The following is a 17808-nucleotide window of genomic DNA, read 5'->3' on the forward strand; positions in this document are numbered from 1 at the left end:
CTATAGACTGTGTGTTGCTGCAACTTGAAAAGCAACCTACCTCGTCAGCTGGAGGGCCCGAGGAGCCCGTCCAGCCTCACGCCTCGTCATCGTCTGGTCCAGCTTCGTCAGAGTCTTCAGCCTCGCCTGGTCCAGCCTCACGCCTCGTCATCGCCTGGTCCAGCCTCACGCCTCGTCATCGTCTGGTCCAGCCTCACGCCTCGTCATCGCCTGGTCCAGCCTCACGCCTCGTCATCGCCTGGTCCAGCCTCACGCCTCGTCATCGTCTGGTCCAGCCTCACGCCTCGTCATCGTCTGGTCCAGCCTCACGCCTCGTCATCGTCTGGTCCAGCCTCAGGGCCTTCAGCCTCGCCTGGTCCAGCCTCAGGGCCTTCAGCCTCGCCTGGTCCAGCCTCAGGGCCTTCAGCCTCGCCTGGTCCAGCCTCAGGGCCTTCAGCCTCGCCTGGTCCAGCCTCAGGGCCTTCAGCCTCGCCTGGTCCAGCCTCAGGGCCTTCAGCCTCGCCTGGTCCAGCCTCAGGGCCTTCAGCCTCGCCTGGTCCAGCCTCAGGGCCTTCAGCCTCGCCTGGTCCAGCCTCAGGGCCTTCAGCCTCGCCTGGTCCAGCCTCAGGGCCTTCAGCCTCGCCTGGTCCAGCCTCAGGGCCTTCAGCCTCGCCTGGTCCAGCCTCAGGGCCTTCAGCCTCGCCTGGTCCAGCCTCAGGGCCTTCAGCCTCGCCTGGTCCAGCCTCAGGGCCTTCAGCCTCGCCTGGTCCAGCCTCAGGGCCTTCAGCCTCGCCTGGTCCAGCCTCAGGGCCTTCAGCCTCGCCTGGTCCAGCCTCAGGGCCTTCAGCCTCGCCTGGTCCTGTTGCGCCAGCTGGAGGTTCAGCCAAGCCAGTCCAGCATCCCTCCACGCCATCGCCTGCAGCGCCATTATCTGGTCCTGCCTCGCCTGGTCCTGCCACGACCCAGCCAGTGGTCGACGCCACGCCTCTGCTCGTCCCGCCAGCCAAGCCACCCGACAGGTCTCGTCCACATCCACACTGCCGCCGGCCGCCAGCCAAGCCACCCGACAGGTCTCGTCCACGTCACCGCCGGCCGCCAGCCAAGCCTCCCGAGTGTGGCCAGCCATGCTTGCTTCTCCACTGCCGCCTTCCACATGGCCGGCCCCCTGAACCCTTGAACTATGGATTACTGTGCCATCGGCCTCCAGGTCGGCCACCTGAACTACTGTGCCATGAACTCCTTTTCTGCCAAGATCATGGTCGCCCTCCTGAAACAGGGTCTCGGACTCTTAAGCCCTTGTGTTTGGACTGAGTGCTTCGGTTTCTTTGTTTTGTTTCTGGCCCTCCATCCTGGGCCCCCACCGCCCGCCCTGGGTGGGTTGTGTTGTTTTTGTTTCGTGTTTGTTTTCTTGCTGCTTCTTTTCCTTGTTCATGGTTTTGGTCGTCTGGAATCCGCCCTTGAAGGGGGGGCTCTGTCATGATCCTGGGTCTTTTGACCCAGCGTTTTAAGTTTGAGTTTATTTTGTTCATTAGGTTATCTAAGTTCATTTGGTTATTAGACTCCTTGTGTTTTCTTCCCCTGTATTTAAGTTTCCCCTCAACCTTCGTGTTTCATGCTGCGTGTCATTTGTTATCAAGTTTGTATTATTATGCCTAAGTGTTTCTAGTTATTTTCCCCTCGTGTTTCCAACCATGTTAAATCTCCCCTGCTCTTCATGCGTTTCATGTCTGTGTCTTACGTTGTCAAGTTCGGGTTGTCATGTCTATGTCTCATTATGTTTCCTGTTTTATTGTGAAGAGGTCTGGTGTTCTGTGTTCATGTTCAGTTTTACACTCCCACTGTGACGTCATTATGTTCATGTGTGCCAGCTGTTTCCTCATGTGTCTCCACTTCCCCTAATCACCTCCTGTGTATTTAAGTCCTCTGTTTTCAGTGTGTGATTGTCAGGTCGTCTGTTGTTCACGCCAGGTTCTCCATGCCATGTTTCTAGGTTTCATGTCCAGGTTTTTCCATGTTGTTTGTTTAGGTTAATGTTAGTTTTATTTCTGTTTGCCTTGCCCTTTATTTGTACCTTTTCTGCCAGCCTCATTAAACGGCTCGCTTTTTGTTGATACTCAAGTCTTGATCCAAGTTCCTTGGTGTCTGCATTTTGGGTCCACTCTTCACAATACATACAGTCTGCTCTCGCCAGACTGTGACACCAGGTTACAGTTTTCACTCTAAAGCTGTCCACTTGAGCTTCACATTTCTGTTCGTAGCTGACAAGAGTGAAAGATAACATGATCTTTTGCTGTTGTAGGCCTTTAACCTCAACTTTGGATGTGTTGTTCAGTTTGAACTGCTTTTTTGCTCATCACAGTAGTAACAGGTAATAATATGACATCCAAAGGCTTCTGTAGCCTAGTAGCTTTTCTGTCAGTTCCAACGAGTCTGGCCATTCTCCTTCAACCTCTTATAGACGCAACATTCCTATTTTGGATCTTCTGCTCCCTGTATATTTGTGCCAGCAGGCTCACTAAACTCCTTTAGGCCTAACTGTTGTGGTAGAAATCCCAGGAAATCTTTTTTTTTTTTTCTTCAGAAATACACAAAATAGCCTAGTTGACACCAACAATAATACTGCACTCAAAGTACCTAAGATCCATTCTGACTTTAATTTGAAGTATAACCAAAACTCATCACCTGTACTGTATCTACAGACCTGTCTCCATTGCATTGCTGATACTTATTGGATGACCGGATATTTGCAGGTGCTTTGGTGTTGTCTAGCGCTATCACCTCAGCATGTGGACTTTTATTTCTTTAATCCATATGCAAGCCACAGTGAAAAATGCCAGTTTTGGTTTTGCATAGGTAACATGGCATCCAAAAGATTTCCACTAGATTTAACCTGCCTGGTGTCCGATGCAATAGTTTTTGGTTAATTGTACAAAGGCCGATCCAACAAGACTGTGCTTCAGTTTTGTTTTTTCTTTTAATGAAAGAATGGCTTCACGTTTGCTGAAAGTTATCATGAAGTCTTATCACAGAGTTCAAAAACCAGTGGGTGATGTCATTGCCTGTGTCTTAACTAATCTGCTTAGAATTTTGTAAACTAAGTTTTAGTAAGAAACCAATTAAAGGTATTTCCACAACATCATATAGTTGCTTCATGTGTGATTGTGTCTTCATGCGAAAACTGAGTAATTGCTGAGGTACCTGTACAAGTGATGTTGAGTAGCTCCTGTCTCTGTACTCAGGTAATAACTGAAAGACAAACTTAATCAGCTGCAAAGAATTATCATAGTGTAAATCTTAGTGTCAGTAACTTATGCTTACACAGAGTTTGTGCCCTCGTCATAGGCCAGAATTTGAGAGACTTCCCAGCTTCCTGAGGTCAGGTGCCGCATGTTTACTTCTTGACTGTCAGACTGAGAAAAGTAAGAAAGAACACAACAAAACAGAGAAACTATGTTAGCATGACTTCTATTGCACTCTGTGTACCTAAAGGTGTTAACGTTACTACCTAACCCTTTTATTCAATCTCAGACTTTGCTTATTATCTCTGCAGGAAGATGCATTAATCTGGCACACAGTATCCATTGCTTCCAGTGGAACTACCATAAAACACTGTGCTTAATTTTTTCAAGTAAATGTATTCTTTAGTATCTGGTGTTTCAGGAAATGCAGTTAGGATGTAATTTAAAATGATGAGACTTCAAAATGGAATCATATGAACTGCATGAATAATTGTAAGCCCTTTCCTGTGGGCATGACAGATAAGGGAACAAAAATAAACAAGCACACCAACATAAAGCTTTTAACTGGAAACTGAAAACACCTGAGTAAATGTATTCATTTCATTAAAAGTTTTACTTGGTTGGAGATCATAGTGATATGGTTGAATGTCCCGCTGCCACCGTGCTTCAAGGGCATGGTGATGAATAATGTTGTGCAGTCCTTGGAAAACACTGGCTCCTCCCTCTAGGAAAAAAAATAAACAAAAAATGTATGATATCATTACGAAGAAAATAACTGGAGCATCATTTCACTTTCATTAGTTTAATTTCAAATAGAATGACAGCATTAGAAGGTTTCCTTCTAATGCTGTCATTTTTTGTCGTCTTACAAAAAATGATTATAAGAGAATCGGTCATTATAGCCACCTTATCATTTTTGCATCCCAATTGATCTGCCATATTTCCATTCACTTTGTTTATTTATTTATATAGCACCAATTCACAACAACAGTTACCTGAAGGAGCTTTATATTGTAAGGTAAACACCCTTCAGTAATACAGAGAAAAGTCCAAGAATCAGATAAAGCCCTATGGACAAGTGTTCTGGCAACAGTGGGAAGGAAAAACTCCCTTTCACAGGAAGAAACCTTCAGCAGAACCAGGCCTGGAGAGGAGCAGCCATCTGCAGTCACTAGTTTGGAGGTCCTAAGTAAGATCAGTGCAGTGCAATAAGATCAGGTATTTATTACTTTCTTTTACTGTTTATTCAAATGAGCAATGTCTCACTGTTAAAAGGTTAACTTTTGTTGTGACAAAAGAGGGGAACAGAAAATCTAGTTTCTGTACAAGTGGAATGTCTCCACTCCTACAGTGATGTCAGCAAGGTCAGCTAGCAAGATAACAGCCCAACCTTTACATTGTGGAAGTATTTGATAGGGTGACAAGTAATGATTATACTTATCTGTCAGCAGCTACAGAGCATGCTAAAGAGCTCTACTTCATATTTTAAAGAACCACCTAGAAGCTAAGAAAAACTAGTTCACAGCTACAGGTCAGAAAGAGCAACTGTTAGTTTTCTGCTGAGGCTCTCAATCTAAGGGAAATGAATGAGGTTATCACTCGTTACTGGGTGGAGAAAATGCCTCTAATCTTTGCAAGCTAAATACAAAGCATTGTTAGCTGATATATGTATAGATATATAATATATAATCAGCTATATATAGAATTAAAATATATGTGTCCCATAACATTAAATTAAAAGTAAGTAGTATCTTAAAAGCATTTCTTACAAAAAAATAAATGAAGAAAAAAACTATTTAGGATGTCACTGACTAAAGTGCTCACCTGACGATCCAGCCACTTGTCCGATGTCATCACATGTTTCTGAATTGAAAAGATAAATAAGGTTATAAAACCTGTATATATTTACTATGTTTTTGAAGATTAAGGAATTATCGATGATAATTAGGTTTCTAACCTTTGTACAGATGTCTTGTGTTACATCACACAGTGAAAGAATAGACATGTTTTGAGCTCGATTCACCCAGCGTACGCTCAGTCTCTCTTTTGTCACCCACTTCACCATGGTAATGTAAAACTCACTAGGGAAGACAAGCAAATGGTGTCTAAAACAAGCCCGAATCATCAAAATTTTAGTGTTACGTCCCATAAACGGGTTAAGTCATACCTTTTCTCAAAACTGTCAGGAGGTTTCAGTTCAGTTGTGAGAGCGCTGCCATCCAGAGTGACAACATAGAGTCTGACAGACGGATTGATTTGGCACATCTAAAGTGAACACACCATAACTTTATCATTATATTCAGGATCCTAATCAAATCTGATGTAAAAACCCACAATACACTGCACACAACGAAGGGATCGGAGTCAACACTGAGTAATTGTTTGCTATTTTTATGTGCTTTCATTTATGCCAATAGGACTTCACAAGGGAATACAATGAGAATATTAAAAAGGTAGACAACAAACTGTGCTGCGTACTGTGCAGCCCCTTGGGCATGTCAGTTGTTTCCCTTCACTTAAGCATCCTTCAAAAATGGAGCTCATTAGTCTATATGACAAAGGAAATCTCAAAAATACAAAGCAACACATCACAAAGATGACAGTAATTTGTCGTAATTCATGTCTTCTCCAATCCTTCACTTTCTTTTCTTGTGAAGATACATTTTTTGGGGGGGAAAACTCCATCCTGTTCTGTTGATCACATTTGACACATAAAGGTAAGACATGATAGAGCAGTAATTTGATGAAATAAGCACATCTGAAAACTAGCAAGAGTAATGTTTTTTATATACTTTCTACTACTGTAACCCAGTAACTTACTACTTTGTAGTTTATGTAACCAGTGATAATCAAAATATTGAGAGATGATTACCAACTGTCTTTTATCTTAAGGTCCCTTCAGCCAGAACCCCAAACCCTCAACAACAACTTTAATGTTTTTAGCTGAGGTGGCCTTGTTATAATTTTGTGTTTAGCAATTCTAAGTCATAGTTAACCATTTTAACCATCCATCCGTCCGTGCATCCATACATTTTTTAAGCACTTATCCTGTCAGGGGCTGGGTCTGTGACCCAACGTTTTGAGTTTATTTTGTATTTTTGATTTTCTTATGTTACCTGCATGAATGCAAACTTGTGTTGTTATTTAGTTAGGGTTTAGTTGAGTGGTATTGTAGTCTATGTTTCATCTATGTCTTAGCCTTCATGAGTCTTTTCCTGTTTGTCATGTGTGAGCTCCTTGTCTATGCAGGTTCCCCTTGTGTTTCCCTCTCCCTCTTGTCTCCCTTATCTGTTGCCCATGTCCTTCTCCCTGTGTTCCTTTCGGTTCCCCGAGTCTGTCATGTAATTCATGTCTGTGTGTTCCACGTCCTATTGTCAAGTTTGGTTGTCATGTCTGTGTCTCTCTATGTTTCCTGTTTTCATTTGAAAAGGTCTAGTGTTTCCATGTTCAGTGTGTCTCCCCAGCTGTTTCTGCTTCCTTCATTACCCTTCTGTGTATTTAAGTCCTCTATCTCCCTCTGTTCTTTGTTGGGTTGTCTGTTGTCTCCACGTCAAGTCATGTCACAGAGTTTTATTTCTACTGCTCAGTTTCATGTTTCCCATGTACGTGTTCAGTTTGATTCAGTTCCGTCTTTCCCTTTTCTGCTTTTGGATTCGCCGTACAAACACCCCGGCTATTCCGGCCATAAAATATCAAGTTGGAAGGTGGGTGTAGCTTAGCCCTTCCTCTCATAGGGACCTCTCAGTCTGTACTGGTTGCCAATTTCTCACAGTAGTGAACTGTATCCTATCATATTTGTTACATTAATTTCACTTGTTAATCTGTTTGCAGCTGTTAACGACCAATATACATTTCTTTAGATACCTACTTTATTTGTTCCTTTAGCAGTGAAACCATTAGCAAACCATGCTTTTAGCAAAATTTGCATATGCAACTGTACCAATGCTGGTTTACCTTTAAACATACAACGTCTACCTCTAAACTGTTAAAGCACTCACAAAAATCCCCTCTGTCAAACTGCAATTTTATATCCCATTTAGGAGATTCGCTTTAATACTCTGAGCACCACAACTGCTCAGCTGTGTTCAGAAAAAGTGTGGCTTCAGTTAAAATCTGCCTGATCACAACTTTAACCATGCACATTAAAAACTTATACTTTGGATTTGTTCAAATATGATGCTAAGGAGTTCTGACTAATGATTCATTAAGTCAGGAGTGGGACTGTGCTATCTACTATCAATGTAATTATCAAATTTAAGCATGCTAACATGATAAAATGAGATGATGAATATTAAAAACAACACATAAATGCAAACATTTTTATGGTGAGCTGCTTAGCTTTCAGCTCAAATGACCTGTTTGTACAGAAACTTACACTCCCAAAATCCAACCGACCACATAGGCTGGTTAATGGCTCATTTTTCTCTTAAATTATTTGCCTATAAAAACAAACCATAGCAATATCATCGATTGTGGACTGAGTTATGATACAATTCTTGAGACGACTTTAATACTGCATTTCCAATGTGCATCTCTGGCCTTGTTGTTCACACATTGAGGCTGGTCAGGAAAATCTAGCATAGGCCAGGGTGCAGTGTGGAACAGTTTGTCACTATTAATAATGTGTCCATAAAAGACTCCCACTGGGGTGTGCTTTTTACCATGTATTCACTCACAGAGGAGACACCCACACAAATGTATCCCAGAGTGACTGGCCCAGAGGTATAACTGTCAGACTGCCGAGCAGCATCACTGCTCCCAAAGACAAAATGAATGAGAAAGCAATTAAATCTCTGCTTCATTTAGTCCCATAATATCTCAACTCTGACCTCTCTCAAGGGTGTAAGCAACAAAATGTCAATGTAGGTTTTTTTTTATTCACTGGATGGGCAATTCTAAGATCAGGAGCAGTGCTTCATTAACAACACATCTTCCTTCCATTCCTCCCCATCTGTGGTCAGGTCTAAACCAACAAATGAGGTTGCCCTCCACCTTATGACCCTCATTCTGACAGTTTTCCTCAACCAATCTCCCATCTAAAAGGCATTTGATACGCTAAACATCCACATCAAGAGATGGGAGGTGTGTTAACTTGCCTTGCTGAAGCGTATCATGCTTGTTTCCCTCCCAGTGCCACAGATTCCTGCAGCCATCCCTCTTCAAAGGGAGCAAGGCAGCGCTAGCATGAATTAAACAACAAAAGGATTCGCTAACCTTTATGGATCAGCTTAAGGAGAGAGCCAGTAGTTGTATTACTGATCGCACCGGTTTGATACAATATAGCTGCAATAAAAAAGAACACTATCCTCTTTTCAGGTTATAGTGGATTCAGCTGGTTATACAGGACCAACTACTCTAAATGCAGGTTATTCTGGGTGGAACAGCACATCTGAGCCTAGCATCAGAGCAGTGATGTCAGGTTTTTACTACCTTTAATTTTATAATTAAACACAGTTTAAGCTTGACTTTTATGAGTCCCACCTTTGGATAAGGATACTCTTTCCCTCTAGGGTAAAGGGAGCCTGTGAAACGGGGGAGGAACATTGTAGGGACCAGGGAGTCGTTGATGGTGAGGTAAGCCAATCTGGAGCCGTCTGGTGACCACCAGTGGGCCACCTGAGTGTGCAGTACCATCTCTGCAAAGACAAACCAAAACAATCTGAAAGCCCAAGTCAAAAGAAATGGAAGTTTAATGAGTTATTTTTTTAAATGCAATGTACACAATACTCAGATTTTTACATCAACTTTTTAAAATTAAATGAAAAGTGGTGAGACTTTAAACAAAGTACAGTTTTACTGCATAAAAATAAAAAATATTATTTGCATTTATTTGGATGCATTTACAATAAAACAAACTCAAATAATAAAACGCACAGATAATAGTCCTATCAGGTTGGTTTGAACTTAAACTGTAACTGTATCCAAGATCTGCTACAATAAAACACTCATTCTGGTCCTGATCTTTGGGCAGTTGAAGTCTGTATATGAAAAGAAGCTTATTTTTGTAAAAGATTATGTCATGATCCACCAGTGGCTGTCCTGGGGTGTGTTGCCTGACTCCAGTGGTCACCTGATCTTCACAGACATGCACACGCATGTGTGGCTTATCACGGCTGATAAACACCAACCATACTTAAGGAGCCTGGTTGGAGTGGTGTGCCTCACTGGAGCATTGCACTTACTAGTGTTAGTGTACCCTGGCTTAGTCTCTTGTTGATCTCCCTGTGTTCCTGAGTGTTTCTCTGATATCTGTCTCAATCTCCCTTGTATAGACCTGAACCTGTCTTCCCTGGACCCTTCCCAGTTGAGCATTCACTCTCCAGAGTGAGCGTAGTGTTGGAGTGGACGGTGTGGAATCTGGATTTGGATTGTACATAGTGGAGTGTGAGCGTGTGTTCCCCTTTTCCCACCTCTGGACCTAGCCTTGGAATCCCTGGAGCCCTCTTCTCCCCATCTCACTGTACATATGTACATATCACCGGTGTTGTAAATAAACCCACTTGTTTGATTGCACAGTTCAGAGTCCTGCCTTTTGAGTCCAGTGCCAGCATACATGACAGATTGAAGAAGACTTAGGTTAGGGACTTCTAAAATCAGTTTGCTTCTGTTGTTACCTCATGTCGATCTCATCAGCAGTGATCTGAAGAACCTTTTGCCCATATAGAGGTTTCTTTCCACAGCTGCATACATGTTGCCTTCTTAATAAGTGGTTACTGTACATTATTGCACATTACTAAGGCTGAGTGGGACTACCACATCCATTTCTCCTATAATTTCTCCATGATGACCAATGAGTTTGAAATTCAGCGTCTTTTTTCTGTTTTTGTTCTCTACCAGGTAAATATCTGTCTGAAGGTAATATCTGTCTGTTCAGCACTTAAAAATAAACGTTTTAACAGACATTTTATGTAAAACATCAGCAAGGAGCTACACAATGAAACTCTGAAAAGTCTAACACTACAAAGCTTAAAAGTGGCAGAAGGTTTGGACAGAAGTTCTCTGAAGGTTCTTTGAGTGAGTTGAACTAGTTATCACCAAACCTGCAGGCCAGTGTCTGTATTTAGTGGTGACTTGAACAAAACTGCATTGCTGATTGCAGGGGGATGATGAATACACAACAACATCAACAACAGGAAAATGTCTGACAATGTTTGTGGAACGTTTCATTCAGATTGGCCTGCTTGTTGATGAGGAGATATGGTACATACTTCTTATAATAGGATGTTAATATATGTTTAGGATTTAACATTAAGATAATAATAGAAAAAGAAAAGATAGTAGTACATTAAGTATAGTATAGTAGATTAAGATAGGATGGTACAAATCAAACAAAAACAATGTAGTCCATAAAAAAATGATCTTAGTGTTTGTACTTTCATTACAAAGATTTCTTGAAGAGGCATGCAGAATCTTACAGAATAGTAGCTGTGAACTAAAAAGCAGAAACTTTTCTGTGGCAGTTTGCGACCCCGCAGCCTCATACTTACCCTCATAGAGCCAGTCTGAGATGCCATTGAAGACAACCCCCTCCTCCCCAGATGACGTGAGCCTCCACGAGCTGCTCTGAACATCCATTTGGTAGTAGATGTTGTTTTCAAATATGTACACCTGTGGAATAGAGGAAATAAAAAAGTTAATGTATTAAGTAAACAAAAGAGAGAAGATACCGTAATGTATGAAAACAAGAGAAAGATAATACCAGCTTGTATTTATGTCCCCAAGCTTGATTTATTTCATGTATTTTAAGATGCATTGCTTTTTAGACATGTACTAGTTTTAAAATTATGGCCCAATTTCTTTTTGGGCCAAGGTGATGGAACACCTCCACTGAACAAATAGGTAAAGGATCACTGCAACTGGTCCATTGATAAAAACACACTCAGAGAGTGGCTCATCTAACACAGATAAATATGGGAGAGCTCATAAGTAATGAAAACTACTTTGTCATTAGCACCATGACACACTGCTGCAGGGCTTCCTGGTGAACAGTTTCCACTGGGGGCAGGTATAAATACTGAGGAAACGAGATAAATATGCTATCGAATACTTAATTACCTTCCTTGTCTTCACTGGAGAAAATAATGGACTGATTATTCGGTGCATGATGCACGGCACGTTGGAGGCATTACTCACACAGAGAGCTCCAGTCGCCCAACAAGATGTCTTTCAGCAACAGCTTGATTAGTGAAACTGACTTCTCCTCACAATAATTGTTTGGTTTAAGGGTAGTTTGTCTGTTCTCTCAAGTCACAAACAATCTTTATTCAGGATTTTGTTTTGTTTTTTCTCCCTGCTGAGCAAAGAAAAATTTCAAACCTTTGTGCATGCATAAAGGCCTGGGCTCCATCTCATTCTGTTCACAGATCTTTGAGTTCTTTTGCTGATCACTTTCTCCACTGATTGCATCATCGTGTGATGTATAAAATATCAAAAACTAGTTTATATTCTGGTCCTGATGGTTTAGGATTTGAATGCTTAGTTAATAGATTCGAGTTTGGGTTTCTGTATTCCAGTATTTGAAGCATTGGCTGTTATTTTTTGAGGGTTAATTCTTGTGTTGATTATATTTTGGATCTTTGTCCTAATCTTATGTCTTAACCCTGTAAAACATGATTCATGAAATAATAAGAAGATTTACATCACTCTTGCCTGTCCAGTGTTCTTCTATATTTTATTTTGTGTGAGTTTCCTTCTCTTTGTGACCACTTCCTGCTTTGCTTTGATAGTTTGCTGCTGTCTCTCGTGTTTGACTTTTACTTTTTCCCTGCTATTGTCTTGATTATCTTCAACCATGCCTGCTTTCCTTCCAGATTCTCACTCGGTCCTCCTCAGTGTGTGCGTATGTGTGTGTATAATGCTATCCTTCCCTTTAGTCCAGGTCTTTATTTCTGTCCATCTGTGAAGCATCTGTGTCCTTCCCATGGTGCTCGATACTTTGCATTATTTAGTGTGTGGGTTTGGATTTCTAGTTTTTTTTTTCTTTTTCTTTTGTTTTCTTTTTTTTGTTTTTTTGCATTCTGAACTGAATAGCTTTTATTGCATCTTTGAATCCACAAATATTAACAGTTTGACCCTCTGAGATCTATGTCATCATTAGTAATAATCATAACTATATACATTTGAAGAAGGCAAAATTGACTTGTTGGGAAAAATGTTAAAAAATGTTAGTTAGCTTTTGATATAAATAAATAAATACAAAAATAAACACCAAAATACTAAATATTTTGATTGCACTGGGGCTAGACTTCACAGAGAAAAATGAGAAAAACAAGCCAATTACAGTGGTTTTTTTTCCTATAATGACTTATCGAAACTTTGACTTCATAATGATCTAAAAGCAACAATTCTAAATGGAGATGCAAAAAAAATCTTTTTCATTTCTGATTGAAAATGAATGACATTATGTTTGCTTTTGCTTTTTTAGCTTGACAATTGATTTGTGTCTCAATTATTTCTAAATGCCTGAAGCCTAAAGCAATGTTAAGAAATTCATGATGGGATGGGATATAGCTCATTTGCAGTCTGGGTGGTCACTGGAAAAGCTTAAACTTGTATATCAAATTACATTTTATATAGTTTATGATTTCTGACTCTTCAAGGATGATTTATTTATGCATTGTTTTTCATATCCAGAGGCAGGATTTTATTGTGAATATTTTGCATGCATTTGTTTAACTGTAATATTTATGAGATGAAAAGAATTATGGGCTGGAATGATCTGTGCTGCAATGGCTGAGGAAGAGATGCATACCAAATAAATGCAGTGTGATAAGTTACATTTAACGGGTTGCAATCAGTGGTTAAATAGATGTTGAATAATGGATTGGTTTTGAATGTGTCCAGTTTGAAGCCTTTGCTTTGCTTTGCTTATCTTTCCTTGTCCATACTTTTATCTTGCTGTCATTCTGATACAAGTTCATCTTGGTTTCATTTCTCCAAGGATTGTTTTCTCTTTCTGAACTCTGCAGGCTCTTTCAGATGTTCTCTGGCACATTCTAATCTTGCCTTATTGTTTCTGAGTTTATCCGGTGTTTTGGAGCCTTTTGTATTTCCATTCATAAAAGTATCTCTGGACTGTAGACAGAAAACGATGCACAAGAATGTTCTTCACTCAGTTAGATGTTGTGAAGGGGTCCTTGTTGTGTCCATTTCTTGTTTTAAAGAATGAACCAGATTCTTGATTTTATCTCTGTGACAGATTTGTTTAAAGTTTCTTTGTCCCAGTGATTGCATCTCTAACTTGCCTTGACATTCCTGTGGACCTCATATTGAGAGCTTCAGTGAATAACAAAACTGCTCATCAATCAGTTATTCAGTCTTTTTTGAGCCTCTGAAAGTGTGGGGCTGTGTATAAAACCCTTTAACAACAGTTTTACATCAACATTACATTTTAAATTTTTGGTGGACTTCAGGAAGAACAGCTTTGCTTTAGCTAATGTGACAACCTATAAACCAAGCATCCAGGAAAGCCTATGGAAACCAAGGGAATAAATCCTGAGGTAAACTAACCACTGAATCAATAAAAGCTTAAGAATATAATTCAAGCATGGTTGTTTTAAGATTTAGTGACCTTTATAAAGCTCTACAGTCACTTACCAGTTGTTGACCCCGAACACCCCATGAAGCAAACTGGAGCACTGAGTCAGACACCTCTGGAGGATTGAGCTCCCGCACCTCCCTGATGTAATGGTAATGATAAAAGTATCACAAAATCAGTCTAGCAATCACTGACACACTGTCATTGAAATCTCAGTGAGGTGAACATTAGCTCTGCACTATCAGTTTAACTTTTAACCTATATTATATAAGATTATATTCATCTGTTAAAGATAGCATGCTGACATTTTTGTCCTAAGATGTGTGACACTGGTGCTCTTAAAGGATGGTCAACTGAAAAAGAAATCATCCCATTATATTATTTAGGATTTATTTCTATGTTTCCTTACCTTGTGTATAGATTGTAGAGGAGGTATGATGCCAGGAAAGAGTGCTGGTAGACCTAAAAATAAAACACACAAACAAAAAAATTTTTCAGCAAATGTCAGCAAATTCACATTCTGAGACTAATGTAGAAAACACACCACAAAATATTTTTGACATTTTTCATGGTATTTTAGTCGTCTTTATTCTCTTGGAGACTGCTAATAACAGTGTGATATGCTGTTTATGTGCAAATAAGACACACATGCAACCATTTCAATTTGGTGAGGAAACTATAGTCTCCAATGGGATATGGCAGCTGAACTGTTGATTGCAGGGTAGTGCTTTAGTTCTTTTAATTGGTAATTCTGCTTTCATTCACAAAAGAGAACACAAGTTAATGAAACATTTTGGCTTTCTATTGAAGCAAGAGAGAAGTCTGAATGTACTAGAATTTTTTTCACGTAAAATGCTGCTAATTTTGTTTTCCAAGGGTTGACAACTAGTTATTGTTTATATAAAGGATATAGCTGCAGTTTAAAAAAATGATTTACTTTTCATCAGTGTGCTTCTGCTTCATCTGTAGACCTGTGATACTTGTGCAGCCTCAAATTCTCTGTATTTAATTGGACAGTGACAGGAATAACACAGGATGGTTTCCAGTTTTAGATAAATTACAGTGAAATGGTAACAATGCTTTACTCTTCTGTCATAGAACCTATGATGAGAGTACTTTATCACACAATGCAGCTGACACTCTGGGGCAACAGCTGTGATTGGATTGCATTAGTGGCACTTAAGCCTGACAATTGCCATTTAAAAAAATATGAAAACAACAAATTGGTCTCTGGAATAGATTTGTATTGAAGTAATCTGATACGTCTAGTAAATAAAAACTTAAAATCTGACAAAAACTAAGAGAGGATGGAAAACTGAGGAAATATTTGAAAGCAGTGAGAGTAAACCGAAACAAGAAGGTTACAAACTGAATAACTGAAGAATGAACTTTGATTGACTGATTGATTGATAATACTTTATTCATCCCGAGGGAAATGAATGATTTGATTTGATGTTTCTTTGATGATTTTGGGGACCGAAGACTTGCACTTATAGTACTTCTATACATTTTACAGTTTATAAATAAGTAGACATATTCCACACATGATTTATCCACAAGGATAAAGATTAGGTTATAGTGGATGTATTGGTCAAATACAGGACATTCCCTCAGCATAATCATCAGAATCATCAACTAATAATAAACAACACAAAAAGCTGTAAATATTATATTATATTATATTATATTATATTATATTATATTATATTATATTATATTATATTATATTATAGTGATATCTTTTCCTGTCTAGTTTGCACTTTAGTTTTGGGTGCCTGTTATAGCCAACTTTGTATTTTGTATTTTGAGTGTTTATTTAGCTTCAGCTTCTATTTTTCTCTCTCATATTTAGTTTTCTCACAGTCTCCGTGTTTAGTGTAAATCTTCTTGTATGCATGTTTAGCTTTATGTCTTTTAGGTTTTTCTGGTTTTACTTTGATCAAGACTTTATCTAGTGTGGTTTCTTTCCTGTATCCAGTACTCCAAGCGCCCATTGTCATTGTGTTTGTTATATAATCTTGAGTGTTTGGTGGCATGTTCTTGTAAATTGCTTTTCCTGGTATCTTTTATGTCTCTGACTGTGTCTTTTGACTGTGTCTTTTGACTGTGTAATTATTGCTGGGGATTTTAACATTCATGTGGACAACCCTCAGGACAAAGGGACTAAAGACCTGAGTAACACTCTGGGCAACTTTGGGCTGACTCAGCATGTAACAGAGGCCACACATAATAGAGGACACACTCTTGACCTACTGATCTCCAAAGGCCTGAGCATTTCAAAGGTTACTGTGTCTGATGTGGGCCTGTCTGATCATTACTGTGTTTTCTTTGAAAGTAAAATCTCAGCCCACACAAATATATCAACAACAGTGATCACAAAACGGTGTATAACTGAACACAGTAGTGCAATTTTTAACCAGGTCTTCCCATTAACACCTGACCTGCCCAGAGGGTCAGTCAATGAGCTCGTCAATAGCTTCAATGCTAACATGTTAAATGTAATGGACACTATTGCTCCCATTAAGGTGAAGGTTATCTCTGGAAGGAAAAAGTCTCCATGGAGAAACTCCACACTGGTGAAAAATGAAAAAAGAGATTGTAGGAAAGCTGAGCGCAGATGGAGAAAAACAAACCTCCAGGTTCATTATGACATTTATAAAGAGAAACTTCACAATTATAATTTACAACTGAGGAATGCAAGGAGGTCCTACTTCTCTGACATCATCACTAAAAACAGCCATAATGCTCGGGTCTTATTTTCTACAGTTGACAGGCTAACAAACCCTCCTGTGTCAGTGGCAGCTGAACTTCATTCGACCATGGCCAGCAATGACTTTGCCAAATTCTTCACTGAAAAAATCCAAAAAATTAGACAAGCAATTGGTACATCAACAGCAGATCCAGGATATGTACTGTGTCCACCAAAAAACTGTTTAAACACCATGAAACAGTTTCAACCTATTAACAGCAAAGACCTGGAGGACATCTTAGGTCAACTGAACTCCTCCTCCTGCTGTTTAGATGTCCTGCCAACAAGTTTTTTCAAAAAGGTCTCAAAGACTTTAGAGTCAGACCTGTTACAGATCGTCAACTTTTCTTTATTATCAGGTGTTTCCAGAATCACTAAAAACTGCTGTAATCAAACCTATACTGAAAAAGGACAATCTTGACAAGACACAAATGAACAACTACAGGCCGATCTCAAATCTCCCGTTTTTAAGTAAGATCATTGAAAAAGCAGTTTCTCAACAGCTCAGTTACTTCTTAAAACAGAATAATTGCTACAATGCCTTCCAGTCAGGTTTTAGACAGAACCACAGCACTGAAACCGCTCTGACCAAAGTGTTTAATGACATATGTCTGAATACAGACAGTGGAAAAATGTCAGTCCTAGTTTTACTGGATCTCAGTGCAGCATTTGATACAGTTGACCACAACATATTACTCAAACGACTGGAGAACTGGACAGGTCTTTCAGGAACTGTACTAAACTGGTTCAAAACATACGTAGAAAACAGGAAATACTTTGTATCAATAGGTAACTTCACATCTGAGCAGACAAGTATCACATGTGGAGTTCCCCAAGGTTCCATCTTGGGACCCCTTCTGTTTAACATCTACATGCTCCCACTGGCACAGATTATAAACAACAACAAAATAAACTATCACAGCTATGCAGATGACACACAAATATATATCACAATGTCACCAGGAGACCGAGGCCCTGTACAGGCTCTTGGTAAATGCATTGAGGAAATCAATGACTGGTTGTACCACAATTTTCTCCAGCTAAACAAAAACAAAACTGAGGTAATAGTCTTTGGCGCCAAAGAAAAACGATTACAGGTCACCAGAGAACTTCAATCTATACATCTAAAAACCACAAACCAGGCGAGAAATTTGGGTGTAGTGATGGATGCAGACCTAAACTTAGAAAAACACATTAAGACAATAACAAAGTCAGCTTACTATCACCTCAAGAATATTTCAAGGATAAAAGATCTGATGTCTCAACAGGACCTGGAAAAACTAGTCCATGCATTCATCTTTAGT

At 39.8% G+C, this 17808-nt stretch overlaps 1 protein-coding gene across 1 annotated transcript in view; it reads right to left on the minus strand.

Annotated features, from left to right (window-relative positions):
- Positions 1–17808, minus strand: part of LOC146651454 (inactive dipeptidyl peptidase 10-like) — a 155919-nt gene that overhangs the window by 28427 nt on the left and 109684 nt on the right. Inside the window, exons 6-15 of the mRNA XM_085384551.1 lie at positions 14165–14217; positions 13815–13896; positions 10706–10826; positions 8700–8854; positions 5386–5483; positions 5176–5299; positions 5043–5081; positions 3835–3942; positions 3298–3389; positions 3178–3225 (exon numbers count right to left, since the gene is read on the minus strand). Coding sequence (XP_085240677.1) covers positions 3178–3225; positions 3298–3389; positions 3835–3942; positions 5043–5081; positions 5176–5299; positions 5386–5483; positions 8700–8854; positions 10706–10826; positions 13815–13896; positions 14165–14217 — 920 coding nt within the window. The remainder of the gene's footprint in view (positions 1–3177; positions 3226–3297; positions 3390–3834; positions 3943–5042; positions 5082–5175; positions 5300–5385; positions 5484–8699; positions 8855–10705; positions 10827–13814; positions 13897–14164; positions 14218–17808) is intronic.

The sequence above is a fragment of the Rhamphochromis longiceps genome, linkage group LG16 (assembly GCF_057381845.1).
Source record: "Rhamphochromis longiceps isolate RC_006_pf linkage group LG16, R_longiceps_female_GT1.1, whole genome shotgun sequence".
Taxonomy (NCBI): Eukaryota; Metazoa; Chordata; class Actinopteri; order Cichliformes; family Cichlidae; genus Rhamphochromis; species Rhamphochromis longiceps.